Raw genomic sequence first — 27,926 nt, 5'->3', positions numbered from 1 at the left:
AGAAGAACATGCGAAATAAAAATATCAAATGTAATAGTCTTTTAAGAAATAAACATTTATTTCCTTTTAACAAATCAACAGCGTAGAGACTAGCACCTAGAGACTAGTCCGACGTTTTTTTCATCCGGTCTAAGTAACTAAAGGCCGCGAGGAATATTCCATACGAGGGGAACTTCCAAATCCGTTGCGAAATCAGTTTTGTTTATCGTCGCAGAAAGCTTCCCGTGTGTTTTTCTCTGATTTCTTTTTTTAAATAGAGCGAACTTATACCCTGTCACCCTTTCATGTAGATACAAAAATGGTTCGGTATCAGAGAACGCGTACGCTAAAATTAAGTACTCCGCAATATGCGATGCATTTATAAGGAAGTATAAAAATCGCAGGGTCCCCAAGAGCCATGAGGTAATTGTCAAAAAGTTAAAGGTCCAGGAGTCTATTGAAAATCTAAGCTCTAATTATGACGTTAATAAAATTAATATTAATCGCTATGGGCGATGCGAAAACAATACACAATTAAGAAAGATCGCAATTTCTGCAATACGCAACAGAAGTATTCGGGATGGTCGATGACAAGGTTTCACTATTGGAGGTGCGATCCCATTTTGTAAACTGCATTCTCTCTCTCCTCTCTCTCTCTCTCTCTCTCTCTCTCTCTCTCTTCTCGATTCGTATTTTGAACAAATCAAAATAAGTCACCGACTATCGAAAGACTCTGGTTGACAAAAGTTCCCCTCGAAACTAGCAAGAGCTCGACGCTTCCGCTTTCCGCCTGCCGCGCCGAGCGATGGCTATAATTGCATTATTAGTTATTAGTAGTAGAACTAGTATAGTCACATACTAGCGATAGTAACAAGTGGTAACAATAATAACTAGAGTACCGAATGGTCTAAGTGGTCGCGCTCCGCCTCTCGCTTTCTTTTTCTCTTTTCTCTTTTTCCGTCCGCGAAATAATACTAGACGTTAACAAAAATAGTGAGGATGAGGATGCTTTTGAGGATGACAACGATGAGGATGCCGACAATTTGCTAGCGTATCTTCTCTAAGAAAAACCGTATGTACATATGCTGCTGGCGGCTTTTCGCTAAATATATTGACCAAGCGGTGCCGTGGCCGCGCGATATTAACGCAATGTATTGTAACAGTGTGTATTTACCATACACCAGGCACCGTTTACTCACGAGTATCCGCTTGCCGGAAAGTTTTGTTCTTTTAAGGCCATACTCGAAGGGAGAGCGGCGCGCCTATGTATACCGCATCTCTCTCGTCTGGTTCTACACGAATCGCACATCGTCGACCGAACGTCGTGGAACCGTTCGCTTGAAAGGAGGTTCTCCTAAATTCAGCTGGGGATGCGTCGCTACGGGATGTTGTCTACGTACACCGTACACCGCGACGTGCTGCGTTGCACGCGTGCGTACACGCGTCAGAACCGCGATAGCGGAACCGCTAACGATATAACGCACCTAATGTTGGACTAGCGTCGTCCGCGAAGCTGCGGCCAGACTAGCGACTTAGCGAATAAAAGCCGTAACTTCAATCAAATAACTAAAAATGCATCACTTTTTATCATGACGCAATCATCCTTTGTCTTTGTATTTCCAAAAATGTATGATACATCTAAATCGGTATCTATCTATAATTGACAGTTTGATCAGTGCAATAAGCGTTTTTAAAAAACGCTCTCTGATCGTTAAGAAAAATAAAAATATTTCCTATCAAGCGACGATGGAGATCAAAGTTGAACTTTCTCTATAGAAAATTATACGTCGTAAAATAATTCGGAGATAATGTAAGTTAATCATATTATCGAAAAATAGACATTTATTTTTACCGGAAATAACATTGTTAGGCGTAAGTTTTGTTCGTATTATGCTACTGGCAGGATTGTTTTCAAAATTTAGCAAATTGCGGCAGCAACTTAAGTTTTTAACTCGACTCCGCGCGTATAACTTTCTACTAAGTCGATTAGTCTGATCGTAGTCTAATCGCGAAGTATACAGCAGCGATGATCGCCGGAATCATCGAATCCACCCCCGAGAGAAGGGTACTCGTGGTAAAATCTTGGGACAAGCTGGCGGGGCGCGTTTCGCGACCCCGCACAACAAGACTTTTAATCGATAGCACCGACAAGTTTTTATTTTTTGCGCCAATGACGACGACGACGGCAGCAAATCGTACAAATCGTCGGCGTTCAAGCACTTCTACAGTTCCTTAAGGCCACAATTCCAAGACGTCTTAGAGACGGATTTAGAAATAAGCCCTTGCTCTTGACAAGCGCCTTCACCCTCACGTTCACGCGGCGTGCAGAAAAAAATAACAGTGATTCCATCAAATTTCAACGTCGTATACGCGTCGTTCCTCGCGCTTCCTTCCGAATCGGCGAGCGATCTCGCGAATGCCGAAAACTCGAATAGAGGATCATTCACTTCAAAGAGATTCGCCGCACTTTGTCGCATTACTGCATGGGGAAACTCATCATTAACTTTTGGTAGAAAAGAATATCTTTTCTTTTCTTATCTCTTTCGTAATTCATCTAATTTATTAGATAATTATCTAATAAATTTTTATCAAAGTTATCTTATTAGCACGAAATTCCTGCGTTTTCCTAGATATTTCTTCTCGTACAAATTCAATTTAAAATCGCAATCTCTCTCTTTCCCTCTCTCCCTCTCTCCGCACTATCATTTCATCGCAACGTCTTGTTGCGCACATTTGCGAGGCGTATCAACAAGATTCAGGCCGAGATTCAGATTCGTGAGATGCCTCCTGCAAAAGGCGGCTCATCAAGAGCAGGTCTTCTCAAACGGGGGCGCTCGGTCGTCGCAGGAGCGAGGTGAGCAACGAGTGTCTCGGTGGTCGCCGAAAGGGTCGACGCTGTCGACGCTCGACGTCCGCGAAGTCGGACGATCGCTCCTCGGCGACGGTCCCCAAGGGTCAAGCCTTCTCCTCCTTCTCGTCATCCTCGTCCTCCGACGATTCCGACGTGGAGGAGGTGAGCAGGGCGGTCGACAGGCTCGGCATATGGGGTAAGCAGGCGAGGGAGTTAAGGCGTGCTCTCTGAACATTCCAGCAGTCCGGCAAGGAGTGGGACCCGTCGTCCGCTGCCCTGTCCCCCGAGCGAGCTCGGTCGGCGAAGCCGAGCTCCATCATTGACACCCTCCTCGCGGGCACCCTCCTCGGGTTGCCTGGAAGAGAAAAGAGGCCAACGTTTCGTTTATTCGAGAAAATCGCAAGCCTTGGCCGATTATCGGTATCCCTTAACTACTCTGAAATGTATATCTTGAACTCCGATAAAAAATGTTCTTATTGTTCACAAATAATGTTCTCTTTCCACCTATGACCGATGTCTTATTGTTAGATTAGAAAATAGTTTGTTTGAAAAATTTCAATACACATACATGCGACATTTGATAAGTGTAAAATGGGATAATAAAATTGATACATGTCAGAAATTTAATATCTCGAAACCCAAGTAGACATTAAGTACATTTATCGAAGGACACCGGTTTCCCCGCCGCGGCGTTATCGCAAATATCGCAGCGAATATACCAATGCCTGAATGATAAAAGTATAAGAAGTAAAAAGCGATTAGTACAACAGTAAATAAAAAAGTGAAAAATTAAATAACACGACATGACATTGATAAACAAAATAAATTGGTATGGATTTGTAACAAAGGTATTAGATTGTCTTGGAACAGAGATTGTACATTTAACATGCAATCCGTTCTCGAAACAATATTTCTATAACGAAACAACGGTTAGCATGTTGCGGGCACTCGCGTGTCGATGCTCATTTTGCAATTGCTCGCAAAAATAGCCACGGACGTGCAACGCAACGCGAGTGACGTCCGTCACAACGCATTAAAAAATAGCGTATGTCAGTGTTTCTCAACGTTTTGCGTCTTTCGCGCGTCACTTTAAACATTTCTCACTTAAACTCACTAATTTATTAGTCATTATATGTCATCGACGTCTGAGATATTGTTTGAAAACTTTGAAACGTGCGATTTTTTTTTTTAATACATTGGCGATATAAATCTTGGTAAATATTTAAGAGTACTCTCTGCGCATTAGAAAGTTTGGAAGGGGTTGTAGAATGGAAACAACAATTTGCCACGGTATGCACAGAAAAGAGAGAAAGGGAAGGGGGAGAGAGAAAAGGAACAAAAAAATAAAAATGAACCTCACGTACCCTCCTTCCGCTTTGCGTCACGTACCCTTGGTTTTCGCCGGGGAATCCACTTTCGCAGGGGTGTACTCGTCCGTCTCGTCCGCCTCGTCGACGGTCTCCTGGCAATCGATACTGTCGGGCGTGCACACGCTCTCGCGTCGAAATAGGCCAATCACGGATTGGACTTTCGGCTGTTCGATCCCACCTGAAAAGCGGAAAGACACAACACGGGTGTGTAAAAGTACCGCCGGGAATAAATATATAGGCAGTGAGCGATTCTCTCCTGCGCGAGCTGAAAGTTTTCAGAGTTAATCTTCTTAAAGGTAAACTGACTTTACGCTTGTCGTATAACGGTCTATCAGTTTTCATACTCGTTACTCTTTTGTGAGAAAAAAATCGACGAAACTTTAACGGTAGATTAATATTTAACAGCTAAACTGATTTATCGCCGTTTTCCTCTCTGTCTCTCTTTTTTTTCTCTTTACCTAAGAAAGTGGCGGAGGGCGAGCTGTAGGCGAGGTATTCTTTATTGGAGCACCAGGCTGGAAATTCGTGCTGCTTGATCGGATGACCCGACTCGTAATCGTCCTCACGTTTCCACGGTAACATAGTTTCCGTGGCCGTAGGGGTGGTTACTCTGTAGCTACCTTCCGCGCCTATAGGTCAAACACCGCAAAACAATAGTAACAGGAGTACGAAATGGAAATTGAAATCGCTATGATTTCGGCGGATTCGCAATTTTCGGTGCCGGGAGACCCGAAAAGCCCCCGTCGTGCCCATCGAAATTATATCGATTCCAAACCCTGGCGAAACAAACGAAAAAAAAAAATAAATAAATGATCAGCAATATGAAAAAGGTGCAAAGAGAGAAACATGGTTCACTGTTATAGTATACTGGATCAGCGACTGCTTTCGATAAATGCTGAACAATATAAAAAAAATACGCTGAAAGAAAAGAAACGATTCACGCAAAGCCAACGCTCGAGAGAGATCTTTCTCTTTTCTAAAAAACGTACCGTCGCGTCCTATTTTCAAGTCTCCTTCGTCCGTATTTATTGTATCCATCGACGTAGTAGCGGTGGTAGCGTGTTGATTGTCCGCGTTTACATTCGGCGAATCTTTCGTTTAAAGATTTTAAACTTTATTAATCATGACTCTTTTTTAAGAAGATAATTAAGTAACTATATTGTACACAAATTGTGAGAAATGTAATCTTTGCTATAGAAAAAAAAAAAAAAAAAAAAACCGAGATATCCCGATCGTTTCCCCATCGCCGCCTCGTTCAATATATTTCGTCGATATATTTTTACCTTCAATCTCATTTTTTACAGTTCAATTCGATTTAGTAAGTTGAAGAAAAGTCTTCTTACCAGATGTTCGTGCGGTGAACGTGATCGCCGAATCCCAATCCTCTTTGCTCGAGGGCTTCGAGGTTTCTCCGTCTTCCAACTCGTACAGCACGCCATTGATGTAATCTGTGCACGATAATCCGTGAAAAAAAAAGGGGGAGAAAAAATTACGAAACCTTGAGGTACAATTAATTATCCGCGACGTTTTGCACGTACCTTGCGTAAATAATTTTGTCGAGCCGTTCTGCTGTTGAAATTCTGGGAAACTAACGTGATTCTGTTTGCCGTCCTATAGAATCGAAATCGATAAATGGTGAAAATCGAATAAAAAGTAAAAGACGTCGAAATTAAATACGACAAACGATCGAGACGTGGATCGATTCCTTACTTTGAGCAACTTTTTGCTGCGTTTGTGGCGATGCTTGTGCTCCCCCATCATTCGTCGAATATTCATGTGCATTTTGTAATTGACTTGTGTCGAGAGATCGCGATCGTTCACCGCGTGTCGGCTGTAGCTCAAACGTCGATGCTGCATGGATTAACATAATGTTTGTACAAAATTCTTAGACGCGATACGATTTTAAAATACGATAAAATATTTTGCTACTAACATGTTTTATAGACGAGCTCTGATAAATTTCCAGAGCAGCAAATGAATAATAAAATTAAAAAGATGTCAAGATATTTCAGTAAATATTAGAGAATTGCAAACAATTACATTTCCGCCTGAGCTAAATTGACTTAAAAAATTTTTTAAGACATGGCTAAAAAATTTGACCAGTAGAAAAGGGATTACCAACTTCATTACACGTAATATATTATATTATGTGATAGATCATATATCACGAGCAGATTTGGAGTGGATTTGAAGAAAATCTAGACTCGACCGTAATCTCTTACCCTTTTGTACGGTTTACAAAGCTCTTCGGCGAGCAGATGGTGAATTCTCGCGTCCGTCAGGTCTTTTTTGGAAGGATTGTACTCCAGTTCCTGCAGATCGATATTCCATCCCGATTCGAGCTGGCTGCAGCTGGGACTGGAGAGAGGAAAGGAATACGATTAGAGACTGCGCTTTTATTTTTATCAACGACAATTGTCAGAGGAGGCGTACAACGGCGAATTCCGCACCTTCCATTGAACTGTCCGGTATTGCTGTAATTACGGAATATCGCCGACATACTTTCGGTGCCGCTAATGTTGCCGATAGTGGAGGCGTTCCTTCTTATGTAATCCAGCGCATCCTTCATCGCCAGCTTCGAGTAAGTTTCCAGAATCTTCGGCTCGGCGCCGCAATAATCTCTCACGAGATAAGGTCGAATGAATTTATTGTCGAATCGCTTGAACCTACAGCAAACCAAGTTTTCAGATAATATTTTTATCAGAGAGAGAGAGAGAGAGAGAGGGAAAAATGCAGAAAAAATATTCCGGCAACAAACGAGAAAAAATACAAAAAAAATATTCCGGCAACAAACAAATAATTCATCTGTATCATATTTGAGAGAAATACTTTTCATCTTAATAAAAATTGTACTTCTATTTAGATACATGAAAGATATAGACCCTTTAAATGCGCAACTTTCGCATTCTGAGTATTTTTTAAAATAAATAATGGCTGCTTAAAGAATCTTTTTTTAAAAAAAGGGCCATTATATATATATATATATATATATATATATATATATAAAATATATATATAGTGCGAAGCCGCGCGTTTCCAGTTCAAACATCGTACAAGGGGGAGTACACGGAGCATCGAAAAGTCGTGGCATATATGCAAAGGTGCGCACTTAAGGGTAAATCTAATCTCGCTTCTGTTTATTATTTTACGCTAATAACTCATAGATTCTGGTTTGATTGCTCGCAAACATGGCCGAGTTGAGTAAACACGAAGTTACGACTAAGCGTCTTACTTATCCCGGACGTGGTGGTTGCCGTGTTTCCCCACAATGTCCTCGATACCCGCCATCGTATGATCCATTATCTAAGAATTGAGAGACAGACGTTATTTACCTTTCAATTCGATTCAGGCGTCACGACGAATCCGCCGGGATTTAAGCTACGTATATACGCGGGCAAACGCAGACGCAAGCAGAAATTATGTATCAAAGTCCCGGGGTAAAAATTGCCGCTATATACACATTCTGTAATGCGATTCGACAATGACTAACGTTGTCCTATTTCACAATTCGACCCTATTCTTCATATCGGTCGTATAGCTCTGTCATTCCCGTTAAAGATGAGTTATATGCCGTAACCGGGATTCGAGGTAATAGGTCGCCGTTCCGTTATCGTCACAGTTTGGCGATAACGATCGAACGATCTTGTCGAATTTTTGACATAATCTACGTCGATTTGTTTCCCCGACAATGACAACGAATTACAGCGACAGCAAACGCGACAACCGAAATAAATTTCGTCGTGCAACGTACCCTCTCGTGGATCCTCTCGTTCATCGTCGGCTTCCTCTTCTCGGCCCTTTTGACATTGAGAATTTTGACGAGGGGCTTGATGGTGATTCCCTGAAAATAAGAGCGCGTTACACATGGGCGTCATCGCGAGCCGGACGCGCCCGCTCCCGACGCGGATTTTATCGGTCGGCGTCGAGCGAAGAGAGAGAGAGAGAGAGAGAAGCAACGCGCGGCTGATAAAACGCGTTTGACGCGAAAGTGTATGCTCACGTATGTGCCGGCATAGAGATATTAGGTTTCCGATCGATCGCGCAACACAAAGCACACGTGCAAAGCCGAGCTGTTTTTTTTGTTGCGGCTAGCATCTTTGTATCACCGCTCATTAATTGATTAAACGGATCATCCGTCCGTTTAATGGCGATCACTTTCCTCTTCCTCGCCGTTCTCTCCGTTCCGATAAAATAGTTCTCTCTCTCTCTCTCTCTCTCTCTCTCTCTCTCTCTCTCTCTCTCTCTCTCTCTCTCTCTCTCTCTCTCGGAACGCGTGCCACCTTTGGCCGTGTCTCGAAATACGCTCGAGTCATCGATTCCGTGAAAAAGACGCCGCTGACTGAGTCGGCCCGGTTTACTAATGCACAAGATCTGCAATCTTGCACTCCTTGAAAGAACACGCGCAAACACCCGTCGTTATGCAACGCTCACGCGTATGTGTTTGATGTTTTCGCATGAAACTCGTCATGGATCGATCGCGATCATGCATGTCGTGCGATCCTACCTGGATGAACACGGTGAAGTAGATAACGGCGATAGTGGTGGTGACGAACATGGGCTGCAGGGGCACGTGTTTGGGATCTATCAGAAGCACCAGGGCGAACGCCACGGCGCCGCGTAAACCACCGTAGGACATGACGAATTTCTCAACCTTGTCCAATTTGTGCAGCCGGAACTGGTTCGCCAGCGCTGACAGCACTATCACGCCTGGAACACAAGCGTGATTTTATAAAAGTCTATTATAATATCTATTACAATCCCGGTCGATTTATTTAATTACGAGCGATCGTCAATTGCCTATTACAAAGCGTGAAACGTTGAGTGTACCGATGGTAATACTTCTAATAGAACGCGCGGCATCTCAGGCTTTGCCTTTATCTTTCCACACTTTCCACACGGTCAAGTGACAAATTGTCCGGTTAGAACAAGAAGCCATAAGCGAAGCGCGTCGCTCACGCGTGACGCAAGATACTCGTGTAAGTAGGAGTCAATTGTCTTAAGTCCTATTATGATTTCATCGTTTAACCATATCGTTTTACACGCCATTCCGGCTCGCCGCGATAGCCGGGGTTCAAAGCGACGCCCTTAACGCCCGGCCCGTCCAGCTGGCCCGGTCAAGGCCCGCGCGATCGTGTAAGAATTCTTTGACACGATTTCGCCATTGTCACGCTACTTTTTCTCGTTTCCCTCTTATTGCAATATTCCTCGAAACTTTTTCCACGCCAACAGTTGTGCGTGCCAATTTTCTTTTTATTAGCCGATTTGGAAAATTACACGATTTGTACTTTTACAAGTCGAGTCTAAAAACACGCACGTAGAATTGTACTGTAAAAATGTTTAGGAGCTTTAGAAACTATCGTTGCAGATATATGCAACTCTTATTAAAGAACAAATTGCAAGAAGTAATCCCTCGTATATCACGTAACAGCTATTCAAAGGTGGGTATAGGCCAAATGTAGGTAGGAAGAATTCTTCCCTCTGACCCCATCCCCCTCAATCGAATCAAATTAGAAAATCTGGCTTTTACTTACCCAGAACCCGATAGACGGAGCAGAAGACTATCGTCATGACGACGAACCACGTGTTCCAGTTGTGAGCATTGTTCACCGTGGCGACACCGAGGAACATGAATATGATGGTCTCCGAGCTACTCGACAGCATCTTCATCGTGTACTTGACGGTCGTGTGAGACTTGTGCGATATATTGGCCTCGACGTAATTCTTCATGGTAATGCCGCAGAAGGTTATTCTGGAATAAAGGGATCGCGAATTACGGGAACGAGCGGCTCGGCAAATCCGCGTTGTTTCGACAAAGTTGAACCTCGCGAGCCGAGAATCTTGTCTGTAAACGCGAGTAATTATATACAACGGACGCAACTACCGGGAATTAAGCTATATACTGTTTAGAACTCTATTTCGGCATTGATCCAGCTAATATTTCCTTCGCGATAGTTTCTTGGCGTTTATTTCAGTTCCGTATAATTTCTGCAGAGTCGTGCCAAGGATCAATGCAACAAGTTGTTGTAACTTATTCTTGTAATTGATACCGCCATTTATCGATAGGTATACTTATTTAATATTCAAGATTATAATAGTTCCGATAGTGTTCGTTACGTTCGCAACAGAGAGATGAATTTGATCTCGCGATTGAGCGATTATATCTGTTGAAACGCGTTATTGGAACGCGACGCGAAACTGGAAGATGCCAACGCGACATGTCGAAAAAGCCGATGATTAACTTACGCCAATATGCCGGACAAGTGGAAGATCTCCGCGCTGAGGTATGCCAAGTACGCCATCACGAATATGAAGATCGGCTCTATCACGCGCACCTGATGAGTAAACCTGGTCACGAAGCCAGTGATGAAGCCCCAAACTACACCTATGACCGTGCCACCGATCGCCACCACGAAAAACGAGGCTAGGCCAGTTAGCACGTCCGTGTAGATGATCCTGGAAGGGCCCATCTCGCTGTACGCCTCGAACATGTGATAGAGCACCTGCGTATTCGTATTAAATGGCCTTTTACTTCAGTCGTCGCCAGTAACCCCTGACACTGTCCTTCCTTCGCCTCGCCCCGCAACGGCACGAAACTAATAGGCGGCGGATCGTTAACGGCTGGCTCAACCTTCCTCGCACTACCATTCTTAGCTAGCACGACCCAATTTTTCCGGCAAAGCGGAACACTTTTTTCGGACGACTAACGCGGTCGACTATAAACGACATTGCAAATATAATACTAGAAACTGTAGATACGGCACAGAGATGTACCGATCTATTTGTAGGGGCATTCAGTCTCGCTACGTAACAGATAAAATTGGAACGGAATGAATGAATTTCTAAGAAACCGTCTAGTCGTATTTTGCGACGCTACATTCTTCTCGCTTTAAACGACACACAGACATTTTTTTTTTTTAGAGTTAATTGTGCACGAATGATGTCGAGGCGCCAGTGTAGGCGACACGTTTATTAAAATCGTCGCGACGACCATGTTTGTAAAAACGCGTTTACATAATATCGTTTTGTTTTATTCAAGCGGAACATTACAGATCACAGACATAAAGTGCGCCAGCGAATACGATATTAACTTTTAAGCGAGGCGAAGGTATTCGGTACCTACTTGACTCGCGCTTATGTACAACGTGATCAATGTTACATCGATCGGTCGCCCGACGAGTGCTTGTCATTTGGGGCGGTGTCAAGCTTTGCTATATTCTGTCTCCGTTTATTTATCAGACATTTTAAAATGGAATGTGCGAGGATATTAATCTACGTCAACTTCAGGGTCAATGTGGGAGAATGTGAAAAGAGCAAGAATTCGATATCATAGATAAATAAATTGCACGGTAGTTATTGTTATCTTTAAATTAAATATCTTAAATATATTATCTTTAAAAGATAATATAATTGAGAAAATTAATTCTTAAAAAAAATGTCTGTTTTTTTTAAAGAATCAAGAAAAAACAAATCTTAACATCAAATCAATCACATATCATTGCTTTAAAAAGAATTGACTCCGCATCCAACAACGGTTTTAATTTCTCCTTAGCTCCTTCTTCTAATTACTTCTTTTTACATTAGGCTTTATTACCCGATAACTTTACATTTTCCTTGAATTTTGATTCTGAGCGAGCCTCTCTTTGTCATACTTTACTCTTTCAAACCTGTTTTTATCTTTGGTCCATTTATTTATTTGGACCTTAACTCTTTAAAAAATTCTAATATTCTCTCATCAAAGAGATACTTATAATTTTCTATTACGATTATTTAAACTCATTTGATGTGTTTTTATGCATTTGTCACGATTATTTCGAAAAAGAAGATATATTCCGTACTCTCCGTTTTTTCTTCTTATGCCTATATTTATCATATGTGTGCGGAAATCTCGTATTCGCAGACCGAACGACTGATCAGCTTTAATAATCTTTGTCTAAATGTCGAAGACCTTCATTTTGCAATAAAAAGACAAAGATTTCTACGTGCGTAGCGTAGTACTACCTGCGCAACAAAGTCCTTGACGTGCACAGCAGGATCACGTAATGTAAATAATGTAATACTCACGACAGTGACCGCGTCGTTCAATAAACTCTCTCCGAACACGACGATGTAGAGTATCTCGTTGACGTGGATCTCCTCGAAGACGGCCAGCACGGCCACGGGATCAACAGCGCTGATTAACGCCGAGAAGAGAAGCATATCGAGGATAGGCGTCTCGTAACCGAACATACCGCTTTTTCCCAACAGCCATAACGACACACCTAAAAGTGCAAATAGCGTTTTAATCGTGCACGTCCAAAATATCTGATATCGTAATTTTTCCCGCGTCCGTAATCTTAATTATTACGAATATCGCGTCGCGTTAATCCGCTTTAAATATATCTGAATAAATTGTCAATTTATCGGGATTATTATTATCCCATCGATCCGCAAAGTCATTGAACGTTGAATCACGATAAGAGGGAGGGAGAGGGAGAGAGAGAGAGAGAGAAAAAGAGAGATTAACGTCGCCAAAGATAGAAATTTGCATTATCGAATACCGACGCCCCGCCCACGTGTTATATTCAAACCTATCAAGTACTCGCAATATTTCTCCCTTTTGGGAGAAACCCTCTTGGTATTAAGCTGTCCGTATAGGTTTTCGACAATAAAATATAGTTTTTAATCTACTCCAATCATAATTAATTAATTAATAATCGTAATTTCATGTTATCGATCGTTGTTGTATTTACCGTGTTGTTTTTTATTTGGAACTTACGCGCGGCACGATTCTATTTCCGTCGCGAGTTCTTACAGATTAATTCAGTTAATCGGATATCTCGTTGGATTTTATCCCGATAATTACTGCAAACATCATTAGGAATAATTAAATTTTTATGTAACGTTATCACGCGGACGCTTCCCACACTTTTATTTTATCTCCCGTCGTCTTCGAAAAGCGTCGTCGCGATTTATTCGCAAAAACATTTGCGTTTCTTGAAGAACTTTAGATCTGCGTACTTTTCCACGTGTTTGTTTCTGCGGTGTTTATTAAAATTTTATCAAATTACGATTTTGATATTCGGCAGAATTCTGATGCCGAATGAAAATTGTAAATAATTACAGCCGTATTGTTCCACGTTTCCTCTCGAAACGCAATTAAATAAGTGTTGAAAAATTTGTGTCCAAATTTGAATCGGAATATTAAAAAATTCAATATAAAACAGGTCACAAGAGACAGATGTTAAAGTTTCAGAAAAGAGACAGTATATTTATAACATTCTATTTATTTAAATATAAGAAGAATATATCAGAACGTACTTTTCTACATTTATTTTGTATCTCATAAATGTTTATACATGGCATCTATGAAACATTTTACAGGGCTATTGCCCTTGGCACATAGTCTTGGCATCTCTCGCGATAAGGAGTAACTGTCCGAAAATATGGCACTAATAGTCTTTTTACATAAAGTCAATTCTAATCGATAATCGCGTCTGTCGTTTACTCTCAACGTGCGTCTATCTTATCCCATCATGGTTTCTTAACGTGATTTTATCGAGCATTAAATAACTCGGACTTAAATGTCGCGTCGATCTATTTTTTCCGCTCTCTCTTTTTTTCCTTTTGGTCACAGCGACAATTTCGCTCGAAATCTGTGGTTATCGGAATCACAATCGAAATTACGCGTTATCATTGCGATGATAGCGACTATCGTCGCGATGACGACTGCCGCACATGCTCTACATGCTGTCATCATCGTCGTCGTCGTCGTCGTCGCTTGCCTCGCGCGTCGTCCCAACGTCCGCTTCGACGCGTTGCGCTATTTTCGTTCTCAAGCCGCGCGTTTTCTCCGCATTTTTAAGACGAACATCTGCGTTCACGCTAGACCGCGAGCAGACCGTGAGCAAAAGTGAAGAATGGAAATTTCACCATCCGTGGGATGGCCGGGCTGTTTTCTTTATGTATGCTTCTCTTTATACATATGTATAACGCACACAGCCAACTTGCTCAAAGTTTTATTAGACTTTCAAATTTTTAATTAATCTTTTTAGGGATTGTTCTTATCCACGTGCACTAGAATTGTTTAACAGATTGCTAATTTGATTCATCCGGAAGTCTACTTTTCTCCTTTGCGGCAACTTATTTGTCGGAAGTTTTAAAATTTAAAAATAAAAAAATATATATTATAGCTAAAAATATAGTTTTACAGTTAAAAATATGGAAATTATGGAAAAAATTATATTTAGAGTTTTGTAAAATCAAAGGGATTGCTACGCGAATAAATAATCTGAAAGTTCGATGTCTTGTACAGCTTCACTTTTTGATACGGTGCCCAACAGATGTTAGCAGTTTATGTGCAGCTGTAGTAGGCATATTAAGAGGAATCTTTTAGACTTTAGACTGTGTAGTCGTTTTATTTATCTCTTTAAATAATACTGTCTTAAAAAAAAAAATGGTTTCCAATTATTGCTAAAGACGAGATACTTGACATTTTATCTTAAATCGCAATAATGATAGTAATATCACAATTCAAGTTGTTTCCTGATTTTTTCTGACGCAGATTGTCATAACGTTACGACCACATTTGCCTTCGTAACGTTTTATGCTTGGAATCATTCTGAGAGTCCTATGGCGCCCAGTGCCTCCTGGGAGCCCGTGGGTGGATAAACATTCGCGTTTCTAGTTTCTACATATGCAAAATCGGTTTGCGTGGGCAAGACGGGGATAAAGCCCGAGTCGGGACGACGAGGAAAAAAGAAATAATATTTCCGAGTCGAAAATTTTGTCCGACGCCGCGTCCGGTCGACCCGCGACCGCGCCAGGCGCGGGTATTGTCGCGTCACGTTGTCGCTGCACTTAACCAACCTATCGACATCGTATTAAATATAGTCCCAAGGACGGCGAACAGGAGTATCGTCCAGAGATGGTCGAAGAACAGCCGATTGGGCATGAAGTAGCCGGCGTCGAGGATGATGGGCGGCAGCATGTACAAGAAGAACGTGTCGGGCGTCAGCGGTGATATGTGGACGCTGCTCGCCTGGAACAACAGCAGGCCGACGATCACGCCGACGGCGATCAGCAAGCAGGACTCCGGGAAGATTTTGTTGAGCTTCGGCGTCATGTGGAAGCCTGGACCCCGATCACGGGTATTAAATCATTAATCGTCAGCTTCAATAACGAATCGAGAAGAGAGACCGAGACCGTTCTAATCTCTATAATTCTGACCAGGGGGGGGGGGGTTCAGATCCCAAGTCGCAGAGAGACGTGAGAACTATTCGCGCGGTCTGCAGCGTCGAAAATCAGAATCACCGAAATTACATCGGCCTCGATCGGGGAGTTAACCGTGACGGAACACACGTGGCGTGCTGCGCGAGCGAAGATTCCAACGGAGCGGTGCAACGGCAGGTGCAACGTGTCGCGTGTGCCCCGCATTTCTTCACGCTCGGCACGTGGTGGCCCCCTCTCGGCGCGTGTCGTGCTATGTCGCGTACGACGTATCCGTTCGAGAACGTGCCGGATATTCGGTGCATCTTGCACGACAGCATTCTCCGTGGAATCTTCGCCTCGATTGCGGGTAAGGGCAAAAGCACATAACATGGCGACCACATAGCGTAGCGATGTACGACGGTCGTAGTCCCCGACCTGACAGATCGGGATACGCCAAAGCTTGTGCGTCACTTACGTCCACTCTCTAAATCTGAATCAGTGATTAGTACTGTGAATCAGTGAATAGTCACTGGTATCAGTGTAAAGTATGCCACTGATTCATGAAAAGTTCACTGATTTAGATTTAGAGAGGCACGACTACGATTGTCATATGTGCTTTGACCCTAACTCGTAATGCGCGACGAATGAGCCGCATCGAACGTGGGTACGAGTCACGATGTGGCTTATCGTCGACTTGGAAAACGGAATTCGTGACGTTATTAAAAAAATCAGCTGTTTTATTTACTTACAGTAACATTTTTTATGATTCTACACAAAGCGCAAAAGTTTAGCCCTGCCGAGATATTCGCGCGACTGGTGCGCGAACTTTATAGAGGCAGGTGTATTTTATTCTTGCCCGTTTCTTTCGCTCTCGTGACTTTTACCACCGCTCCGTCAAACGAACAGAAATACCAGCGGCACAGTTTTTTTTTTCTTTTTTCATCACCTACCACGTCTCGCCGCGTGCTTGCGTATCCACGCGTGCGTGCAATGCGAGTGAAATTGCACGGAGAGAGAAAATAGAAAAAGATGCGCGTTCATTCGGGTTTCGATCATTTATATTGCTTGAACGGGTCTATCCGCGGTAAATGGAACGCCCATGTTCGAGTTCATTTGGCGCTCATCGTGCGCCGCGCCGCGCGCACAAAAATGAGTCCCTACGTGCATCGTAAGATACCGCACTCTCTTGAGTCTTCGAGTGCCGCAGCATCTTCATGCATCTCGAAATGCAAAATCGTCGACTTTCTGCCGCGCGGGCAATTTTCAAGAACTTGCACACTTGTACGAAATAATATACGAGTCCACAAATTGTTAAGGTACTTTTTACTCGATATTTTCGACACGATACTAGCCTTTTGTCCACATTCCCCTGCGCATTATTCATTCGAAATAAATAATTAAAAAAAAATTTCATTGCAACGAAAGAGGGTAACGAGCCTTGCATAACGTAACGAATATTGCAGCGTGCTTTCAAATGACATTTGCCAGGTTTTGTTATGTAAGCAAATGGAAAAATGGGGCGCGCTAATATATTCATCGAAAAGCGTCACTATGAAAATTCATGCAGCCTGATATGCGCTCGGCGGATAACAAAATTGTGACAGATGTTTTCGGTTATGACAATAGACGCAAAGTGTGTTTATACAGCATGACAATTTTCATACAACACGTCTATCGTAATGTTTGAAATTATCATATTACGTATACGTGGTATTGTTTGACTGTTTCCAATTTTGTCGCGCATATTATCGCAAATAAACAGTTAATTATACATATAGATATGTGTCATTAGGGGATATAATCAGAATGTTTATTTTCTAAAAAGAACCTCATTATTTTCCATTGAGAGATGAAACTAAGGCTGCGGTCCACTTGACGCTACGAATGCTTTGGAGAGCGCGTTCTTCTTCTCCTTATTTCTTCATTGAAAGAAAAGAGAAGAGGAATGCTTCGAAGCATTTGTAGCGTCAAGTGGACCGCAGCCTAAATTTATATCGAGAGAAATGTTGCTTTTATTTGGCTTGTTGAATTTTTGATGCTTTACGTTCCTGCGAAGTAGATAATGAGTCTTCGAAAGGTACGACTCTTAAGTACACCAGCAAATACTAATTTGCCGTATTATCGACGCAAATATCTCGGAAGGAAAAAACATAGCTGCGAGATATTAGCTTCTCGGACGAATATCGTTTCATTCAAGAGTACACTTGATTTATTGCAAATGTTTACCGCAAATGTCACATCTGCCTGTCGTTTCCTACAACGCGTTCGTTCTTAAACGCTGAAAAGTCTTGTTGTTTACATTAAGCGATATGTTCCAGAGAGGCCAACACTTGACGGCTACGCGCGTCGGCACTTACCGATTTTCGCGATGCTGGCGAACAAGATCCAAATCCCGATGAGGAAGGGCGTCTCGACGCGCGTGAACTCGACGCTGACGATGTGGTACTCCGGTTTCGGCGACTGTCGGTCGCCGGTCACGGCGGTGTCGTCGCCGGAGCGCGGCGAGGCGAGCTGCGATTCCTTAGGGAGACGTTGCTCGGCATCGTCGCCGCTGGCCGAGGAGAGGCTGCGCAGGGTGGCGTCGTTCGGCAGGGCCGAGCGGACCACCGGGCCCATGGGCCCGAAGTTCATGCCCGGGTAAGCGCGGTGAGGATCGCCGAGGAAGTCGTCGGTGTTGTCGATCTGCGGCCCGTGCGACGACGCGGGATGCTTCTCCGCCGGGATGATCCGCTCCGCGGATCCGACCTCGTGGAAGGGCGCGAGATCGGCGCGGCCGCATCCCGGACAGCCGAGGAGGACGACGGCGACGAGGGGGAGGAGCGCGGGGATGATCATCGGGGCGAGACGCGGGCCCATGGCGCGGGGCGACGACGACGACGTCGACGACGGTGCTTCTGCCGTGGACGATCCGCGCCGTCGTCCGCGCTCGTCCGTCGCCGGTGAGTCACTACTCCCACTCGTTGTACCATCAGAAGGGAACCGCCACGACGACGAGCACGCTCGCACGTGCTGCGGGGGCTCCCCGCGATTGACTCCCCTATAATCCCCGTATAGCAGCGACAGGGACGGTTTACCCGACGAGGCCTCCGCTACCCTCCTACGCAGCACCCCGATCCGCTCGTACGCGACGAAGAACGATCTCTCTGTCTTCTTCCGTTAAGGAAAATTCGCGTCTTCGCGCGGAGTCCGCTCGTGCGAAGAGATTTTCACGGCGATAAACAATTCTCCAATCTTCCTTTCGCGACGTATTCGAGAGTTAAAGCGGCGAAGCTTCAACATTCATCTTGGTAATGACAGCGTACAAGATGTAACATCTTAGGAGGAAAAACAAAGTCAAACTGCTTCGCCGTTTGGATTCGCCGACCGGTTCGGCGCGAGGCGATTGGACGCGAATCCGGTTCCGGGCGGTATCGCTTAAACGGCTTAAACCACAATCCGAAATGAAGGATGACAAGTGTGTCGCGGCCGTAAATCGGCTAAAACGTCAAACCCAATAATTAAGCGTGACTCATACCGCTTCGGCGCCGAGACGTCGCGCGTTATGACAGCTGCTGCTGGCCAGGTCCATGTCCCTCGAGTAAGATCGCATCGCAAGACGTTGGCCAGATTCGTCACCGTTATAGGAATGCTCGCACTTGATTAGGGAACCGAATAAGATCTCTCGGCTGGCGATCGTATCCTCGGATAGAAACTATACGGGCAGCCGTTTTCCGGTTCGGAGCAGGGAATTGGACTCTCCCCTCCCCACCCCCCGCGCAAACGGAAAACCTGTGCGTTAACGCTGCACGAGAGAGCAACTTTCGACTTTACTTGGCGCGACACGAGGAGGATAAGACGGGACGACGCCGCGACGGGAACGGATGCGTCGCTCGTCGCTCGTCGCTCGCGAATACCGCGACGCGACGCTCCTCAAGTCTTTACTCCGGAGTCGCCCGCGGCGGCGGCCCGTGGACGACGACGTGGTGGAGGGACAGGAAGCGCGACGATGATAACGGGCGCGCCGTATTATAAAATATAGGCGGGCGATTCATCGAAGTGGACGTTACGTCGCACCTTCATCGCCGGCGTGCCTCTATCGACCGACCGACCGCGAACGGAACGACGGAACGACGACGGGATACGGCAGCACTGCACGGCCGCGCGCGGTAGTACTGACGCGCACTATCGTCGCCGTCGTCCGACGAGCGCGGTGGCGGCCTAGAGGCGACGACGCCGATGTAAACCGCAACCGAGCAACGGGGAAGCGCTGCCGGAAACGCGCGTAGGCGCCGTCGGCACTGCCCTCGTCGTCGGCGACGATATAGGGATGAATAGATGTCACACACGTTAGACCGCGGCGGGCGCGGGCGTCCCCTTTATTCCTCTCTCGTCCTCTCATCCATCTCCGTCATCCCTCGCCGCCTACCCTCTCGCTTCCACCACCGCCGGAGCACGGAGCTTTCCAGCCAGCTGATCGTCGATGAAACCCGCGCAAGCGTCGCGACGCCCAGATATAGCTATACCCTCGACCGCGCTGCCAGCGGCGGATGCGCCGTGCCTGAGAGAGAGAGAGAGAGAGAGAGAGAGAGAGAGAGAGAGAGAGAGAGAGAGAGAGAGAGAGAGAGAGAGAGAGAGAGAGAGAGAGAGAGAGAGAGAGAGAGAGGTTCTCCCGCCAGAAATACTCTCGCCCGACGTTATTAACGCGGCTTGATTGCGGTCAGGCTTTACGGGTCGCGCTGCCGCACGCCGCCTCGAGGGTTCTCGGCGCGGCGTCGTCGAGCTCCGCGCCCGCTCGAGGAAACGCTCGTGCACAGCAGCGAGGCATATTTCGCCGGTAGTGGTTTCCTCGCGCAAACAAGCACCCACGGGACCTTACCCTTTCGCGCAACCGACGCGCAAAGTGCTCCACTTTTCACGGGGCGGGAGGGAGGGGGGAGCGTCGCGATGCCGGCGTCTCGACGTCTCAGTGACGGCCGCGCGAAGCCCTGACTGACGATCTTAAACCCGAGGAGACTCGTTGCGTCGCACTCGCCGGGTCTCGGGGAGGCCTTGACCTTGCGCAAGCAGCCGCGGCGGATACGCCGGCAATCGCTCGTCGGATATTTCGGCGTATGCGCGAGAGATCTTTCTGGCGCGCGGTGCGCGCGGCGGCGCGACGGCGACGGTGATGTGTATATGTACGGCATGTCTCAATCGTCACCGAGCATTATCGCGGCGACTCGACGTAGACAGCGAAGATCCCGTTTTCCTCCTCCGTAATCGTCGCGACGCGCCGTCCCGACGACGACGAATCGCCGATCGGCGTCGCGCGCTTCTTGCGCAACAACAACGGCGCGGCGGCGCGCGGCGGTAATTCGTGCGACGAGCGCGGCGGAAAATGCGGTTAGATAAGGATTTATTGCGGCCTACTTGCACAATAAAAAATTATCAGGACGTCGAGTAGCTTCTGCCTTGACAAATGAACCCCTCGCAAGGCGACGGGCTCCGCTGTTTTGCGGAACGATAGAGAGGCGCGCGCGCGGTCGCCCTCGCCACTTTTAACTCCCGCGCGCGCGCTTATCTTCCGTACGTACCTCTCGACAACCGCCCTGTGTTTTATCAAGATCTAGGCGGCTTTGCGGAAAACCCCCTCGGCGTCGTACGTTGCGCGGTGTGTGGCGGGCGCAAATCCACCCGGACGTAAAAATCGTTGATCCCGAGCGCTGCGTTTCGAGAGAGCGCCGCGAGGGCTGCTTCTCGTCTCTAGTTTCTTCTCATAGCGGCACACGATTAATTAATCGACCCCGTCTTAAAATTCATACACTCGATTGCTCTGCGCGTCGTCGCGCGTCGACGAATCTGCCGCTTCGCTGGATCAATAAAAGGAGTCATTCGACCGGAAAACCGGGATCTATTTGGTTACGCTCGCTATTTGTATACGCCAGCATACGGGGAATCGCTTGTTTGCACAACGATAAAGCACGATTAGCGCGGCGAAACGATAAGAAACGATCCCGCGCGCTCGTCCTCGTGGAATTTCGTGCGCGCGATGAAGTAGTCCGCGGCGCGGCGCGGCGCGGCGCATACAGTTTGATTTAGGGCATCGCATTATCGTCGCTATATCCGACAGGGCAATCGCGACGAGAGACGATAAACGCGATGCGAATCGCACGAAAAAGAATTGCCCCCCATCTCTCCGTTCTGACGAACCACGTCCCGGTCGCCGTCGCCATTAATGACGAATGAAAGAATAGCTCGAATTTCTACTTTATAAATATTCCATGCCATTTCGCGCGAGGCCATTATCTCCCGCGAATGTCCACCGGTCAAATCTCTTTATACCCACTCGGCGTTAATTGGAGACGAGATTTCATATTTTATTTTTCAAAACGTCGTTATAATTTCGCGTGTGCCGCGATTTGACCGCCCCATCAAATTTTCATTAAAAGATTATTTTCAATCGATCAATATTGAAGTCTGAACTTGGCTCTCCGCAGTAGTCTACTAATATTTTTTCCAACCTTAAACTGCGCGCCGACTAACTTGTCACGATTTACAAGTTATGAAAAAAATATATCTGTAATACACAAAAAAAATATTATTAGGCTACAAAGATCCAAGCTCGGACCGTAAATTAAGCTTATTTAATATTGATTGATTGTGTATCATAACAATATTATTTTATCTTATCATTAGATTCGACGGGAGACGTTGTATTACATCTGTTTTCATTCTCGCCTCTCTCTCTGTGTCTCGCCCTCTATTCGCTCCATCTCTCGTCGTTTCGCCGTTCGTGTCTAGCTGCTGCTTATCGATTTTTCGTTACGCCACGCGCGCAACCTTGGATTGTCGCGTTTTTCGACTTCGTGTGCCGAGAGAACGTAATCGCAGTATTATTTTCGCGTTCGCGTCATAAACAGGCGTGCTCCCCTTTCTCTCCCTACCGGGGGAGAAACGATGCGCGAGAAGCGAAAGTGCGCGGCCGGACGAGCGACGAAGCGCGGTGCGAGCTTGACGACGGACCGCGATCGCGCGGAATTAACCCAGGGTCTCGCGTGCGTTACCGAACGTCGTATTTCGGTAATTATATCGAGCCTGTAATTTCGCCGTCATAAATATTTCTAACGGACAGGCGCTGTAACCGAATGGTGCTTTAATGAAGGAAGCGGCATTGATCCGAGTCACCAACGGTCGGCCAGACGCGACCACGCGGCGCGGCGCGGCGCGGCGCGGCGCGGCGGCCCGGATTCCGAATTCACCCTCGCGCCGCGGCGCGCCGGCTGCGCGACGATTGTACGCGGCATTACCGCGGCTTATCCTGACATTAGCCTGCTGGGTATCGTTCCCGAACCTGGGCGGCGTTATCCCCGCCCGCGAATAGAGCCGGGGCCGAGAGTAATATGAGGCGAGTGAGGCAAAGGGTTCGCAAACAGCCCTGCCGGGAACGGCCGCTTGTCGCGGCGGGACACGCAATCGTATAACGTACGACGTATTCCCCGTGCTCCATAATTTAAAGGGCATTTCTGGAGCCGCCGCGCGCCGACGAGCGGCATATATGGCCGAGAGTTATGAGTGGTCGTGGATTTTTAATCAGATCGGGTCCCTCGGTACATATATCAACGATTGTATTTCTCGGCGGTCGTCGTACGCGACTGGAAACTCGGACATATCACGGCAATGGAAACGACAGTTGCGTGTAGTATTGGCGTATCGCGCACGTGAAACAATGATAGACGCGTGTACACTGAAAAATGGTTTTAGTTTATAATAACCAAGGCTTGTTGAAATAGCTTCAACTATAAAGGGTTTAGTGATTATGACGAAATCATTTGGTTAATGTTAACAAGTTTGGTTAACGTTAACCAAATACTTTGTCATAATCACTAAACCCTTTAGTTGAAGCCTATTTCAACCAAGCCTAGGTTATTAGAACCAAAACTTTTTTTCAGTGTATATCTGCGTAAACGCATGTACCGACAATCCCTCTTACATATATGAGCTACGTTTCAGTTATGTATAACATGAGCTATGTGTTACGTGTGCTTTTAATGCGCGAAACTTGTATACAGTTCCAAAAAACGAAGACTTCAAAGAATGGCACATACTTGTAATTTGTAATACCGACAATTGCACGTTCTTGGAGCACCGGCGATTTTTCATTTCGAGATTTGAGAATATATAGATTTATTAGAGATATATTTCTAACTCCGCAACTTGGGTGCAGAATGCAGAAATAAATGCGGCTCGCAGCAAAGTCGGGCGCAAAGTTGTCAAATGCGCTATATTTATTACGGCTTTGAAAGAATTGTATAGAATCCGACTACACAGGATGTAACGGCGATAGCTTTTCCACCAATATTTCCGCCGCCGATATCCCGTCATGCTTTCGAGAGAGAGAAACGGTATTCTGGATTTAATAAAGTCGCAAACGGTGTATACGTCGAATCGAAATTTTGCTTGTCTTATTTCTTGTCCCTCTATTACCGGGCGAGATTGGAAAAGGGATGGCCTATATCCCCTGGCGAACAACATTGCACGGATACGCTGCTACGTTATTATTTAAAAGGTGTACCGCGCACGACGACGCTTCGCGCATCGCTCGATGATTCGAAAGGGGTATATAACGACAACGACGCTCTCGGCTCGGCTCGGCTCGGTCAACGCTGCTGCGTTAACGGGGGGCCGTTCCGTCGCCCCTCGCCCGCTTTCCGTCTCCCCGATGCGGAAACTCAGCGAACGAGGGTGCGCGAGGGTTCCACGAGGGTGAAACACCCACGTGGAAGCAGTGGCGAGGGAAGAGTGACGAGAGAGAAAGCGGAGAGCGTTATAAGAGTAACGGTACTTGCGCGAATTCTCGTCTCGACGTCGTCGTCGGTCGTCGAGAGGCGTCGCGTCGGTGCGGCGATGCGTCGTCAAAACTTTCATACGTCGGCGACGCTGGAATGACGGCGCGGCGAGCCGACGGTCGCTCATTGCATATTAATGGAACTATATATCTCGGAGAAACTATATTTATCGAGACCAATAAGACACGCTTAGACGTAAGGCGTAATATTTTCGCCTTTACTTACACAGTAAAAAATAAAATGTTACGCGTAACATTTTTCAAATGTCCCAGAAAGTCCACTCTAAATTTTATGTTAAAATAACTCATTCATCGTGTGTTACTTGTTGACAAATTAGAAATGTTAATTTATTGACACTATATTTTACATTTTTATATATGTGTTCTTTTAACTTTAAGTATAATGTAAAAATAACTTGTACAAAATGTCGATATAACATTTTGCTTCGTCTGATTTAATGTAACTCTTACGAAATGTATATTATACATTTTATTTTGAGTTATATTGACACATATTTTAGTAAATTTGATTATTTTTTATATGTCAAAGTTTACGATTATTTGAGAGAAGATTTACTTTAACTTTTGTTTATGTTAAAATAACTTTAAAACGTGTTGATTTTTTGAAATAATTATGTTAAAAAACTCAAAATAATATTCAATGCCTAAATGACATACATAAAGTGTTAGTTATAACGTTGACATAAATATAACACATGAAAATGTTACGAAAATAATAACATAGCTGTTGTATGTTAATTTTACATTAAAATAATAGTCAAATCTTGGTAACACAAGAAAATTTTAACATTTGGACGTACGATTTTTTACTGTGTATACATGGCGAAGGGTTCGAGTTCGTTAACTCATTCAATCGCGACTTTCTCTCTTATTGGGATTAATGGATATTACGCAAGTCACGGCGGTGTAACCGTCCCGGTCACGTATTCGCGCTGATGGAGTTTATTGAGACGCCTTAGGATAAAGGGATATTACGAGGAGTTGTGCTTTTTGTTACGCGAAGTTCGTAACAACATATATGCACGGAACAACGTCAAACGCGCGCAATTACATCGGCGACTTTTTTTCTCTCTATCTTCTCGCAGAACATTGGCGAGTCTGAATTTCGCGATGTCGAAACCGGCAGGGATCGATTTTACGATAGATTGGCGATCGGCACGGTTATCGCGCGAGCGCGGCGTAGCTCCACGAACAGCCGAATGGATCGTAATTAAGATGTTAAACAGATGCAGAGCGCCGATGGGTATATTAATTAGCCGCTATTCATTCGCGCGATCGCGCACCTATGAATCCGAAATGAAGATCGCTCGATGCCGTTGGGTTTCCCTTACCCCGCCGCGACCGTTCCCTTCGCTCAGCCGGATACACTCGCGGCCGGATGCGGAATGAAAGGGGAAATTGGCCCCGCGCGCGCGGGTCCGCGAACTTTTCCCCGCGATTAGCCGCCCTCTTCCCTTTTTCCAATAAGGTTCCTTTGACGTCCGGTCCGTCGTCCACAATCAGGTGCATTTCTGGGGGACTAGAAGCCCGCCGCGCGCTGCCGCGCCGCCTCGTGCTGAAACACGTCCATCCATCCTTCCTGCGTCTCTCAGAGACCTTTCAGGTTTTTCGAAAGGATCGTTTGCTCGCCGCGCGCCGTCCAAGGTGCAGCGTAACTAACTATTTTTGCTCTCGCGCGTCGACGCGATTTACCTACTTTACGACGGAACGTTCATCGCGCGGAAATTTACTAGTTTGATGCATTACGAGTAATTCGATCGGCGAGGGTGATGCGCGCGCGGAGGTGTAATTAGTTTATTCGGGGGGGGGGGAGCGTATTATGTACGTATACGAAGTATCCGGCATGAATTTAAATTTCACGCCGATGTAAATGTGTCGCCGATGGCACAAGTATTCCATTCGTCGATGCTATTTAATGGACATGCAGATACGCGTACGTGCAATGATGATTAAAGTTATTTATATTCCCGACGAGGAGTCGGAATATAAATTGGGACGTTGGCGAATGACGAGGATTTACGGGTCGGGCTCATTTCGCGGAGAACGTGCGAATGATGGGCGATAAGGCCGATGGAAAGAAAAAGGCCGCTGAACCTGAGACGGCGGAAAGTTTTGAAGATTATTTCGAATTAGTTTTAATTCGCCGTAATTGGTCGCGAAGCGACGCCGCACCGGAAGCGGCGGGCGGGAGGGAGGGAGGTGGGCCAAAAATTCGTTTTAATTAAAATTGATAATCCCGGGTGAATGGGTATTACGTAAGTAACCTCTCGGCTGCATTGGGAATCGAACAAGTTTCCCCCCCCCCTTTGAAAGTTATTTGAGATTGCGAGTTACGTCCAGCTCCGGAGAGCTTAATGGCGACGTTGTGCAATCGTCCGCACACAAACGCAAACGCCCGACGCACTTACGCAAGCTACACAATTGTGCTGTCGACGATACGGACCCTGTTCATTCTACTTTCTTGTATTACATCGGGGGGTGGACGACGGAGCGATAAATAATCGTGGGATATCCGCGTATACTCCCTGTACATGATACTCTTCATGTAAGTTATGTTCGCACATATTTCTGAAGGATAAAAGCTGAACAATATCTGTGCCGTAGACAAGTCTCGTTCATTGTGTCACGGCGTTACTGTTAACTGTTGTACGAGAAATAGCGGGGATAGCAGGAAGACAATGCCGTTAAGCGAACGGATGAGCAAACACTCCAGATTAATTGTCCCTTTCGTTTAAACTTTCATTTTATTTATGAGTCATTTTTACTTATTTCTCAAAATAGAGTAGACGTATATATAAACGTATACAAAGAAATATACAATAGATACAAATCTGTAAAAGCGTTCTGTGAATATTTGGAAACACACAATCGATGATATCGCTATATCGAGACGTATAAAACATAATCTAATTATTATTAAATATCATCGTGAAATTAATTACAATCGATACATTAATTACAGTTGTAATTTATCTGTATTATCTTCTATCAAGATAAAACTTGACAGAAGAGGATACACAGATGCTCTAAATAAGGCGCGCAGCGGTATTGTCTCTCCTCTCTCGTCGAATAGTTATCCAAGTAAAACAGAGCGATACAGAAAGAGCCAGACCTGCAAATAGACGAACGGATATCCAGATAGGCGGTCTGATAGAATATCGATAGCGGTATATCTCGAAAGAGGAGGAAGGGAACACGTCGTGACAAGACCGCCCGCCTCGTAGCAGGAGTGCGTTCATCTTGCGAATGCATACACACACACACACACACAAAACACACACGTAGGGGGCGAAAAAGGAAACAACGCCACAACGCGCGGGGGGTGTCGCGGGGGAAGAGAGGCCTCGACGGGGGTGCCAGGAGGAAAGGGGAGACTGGACCTATTGAGGCCGGCTCGGAGTAGTTCGGAATCTATATCGATGGACCAGATTTGACTCGTACGTACGCACATTCACCCCCCGCGGCACAACGACGTCGGAGAGGGTGCGTGTCGCTCCGCCCGACGTACGTGTGTGAGTGCTCTTTCCCGTGTACGTACACCCGTCGCTAAGACACGTTTAACGACGCGGGGGACGCAGGCGCGGTTTCGCGCGCGGTCACGCTCGCGCACTCGCGGCGCGCGTCGCCGGCGCCGTCGTCGTTTCGCGGAAGGAAATTGATTCTGCGCGAAACGCAACGGGGGTTCGCAGCAGCGACGGAGCCAGCCGTGCACCAC

The 27,926-nt window shown here is 45.8% G+C and overlaps 1 protein-coding gene across 7 annotated transcripts; it reads right to left on the bottom strand.

The window, feature by feature from the left end:
* Positions 1–34: 34 nt before the first annotated feature.
* Positions 35–20,345, bottom strand: Nhe2 (Na[+]/H[+] hydrogen exchanger 2). Of its 7 annotated transcripts, none has more exons than XM_077416886.1 (19): positions 20,243–20,345; positions 17,745–19,168; positions 15,046–15,309; positions 12,262–12,458; positions 10,444–10,700; positions 9,732–9,949; positions 8,705–8,907; positions 7,952–8,041; positions 7,433–7,503; positions 6,651–6,866; positions 6,423–6,558; positions 6,134–6,151; positions 5,911–6,051; positions 5,739–5,811; positions 5,544–5,648; positions 5,190–5,291; positions 4,659–4,829; positions 4,220–4,378; positions 35–3,185 (listed from the first exon to the last, which is right to left on the bottom strand). In XM_077416886.1, the coding sequence occupies exons 2-19, from the start codon at positions 18,241–18,243 to the stop codon at positions 2,935–2,937; spliced, it is 3,171 nt and encodes a 1,056-aa protein (XP_077273012.1). In that variant the 5' UTR covers positions 18,244–19,168; positions 20,243–20,345; the 3' UTR covers positions 35–2,934. The 7 variants fall into 7 exon arrangements, with proteins under 7 accessions (XP_077273012.1, XP_077273013.1, XP_077273014.1 ...); XM_077416887.1 differs by lacking the exon at positions 20,243–20,345 and having other exon boundaries at positions 17,745–18,809; positions 18,902–19,957; XM_077416888.1 differs by lacking the exon at positions 20,243–20,345 and having other exon boundaries at positions 17,745–18,701; positions 18,902–19,957.
* Positions 20,346–27,926: the final 7,581 nt, after the last annotated feature.

The sequence above is a fragment of the Temnothorax americanus genome, unplaced genomic scaffold (assembly GCF_048541705.1).
Source record: "Temnothorax americanus isolate GAGA-0224 unplaced genomic scaffold, ASM4854170v1 Scaffold46, whole genome shotgun sequence".
NCBI classification, from domain to species: Eukaryota; Metazoa; Arthropoda; class Insecta; order Hymenoptera; family Formicidae; genus Temnothorax; species Temnothorax americanus.
Note: the sequence above shows the minus strand (reverse complement) of the source record. Positions and strands in the feature narration are given on the sequence as shown.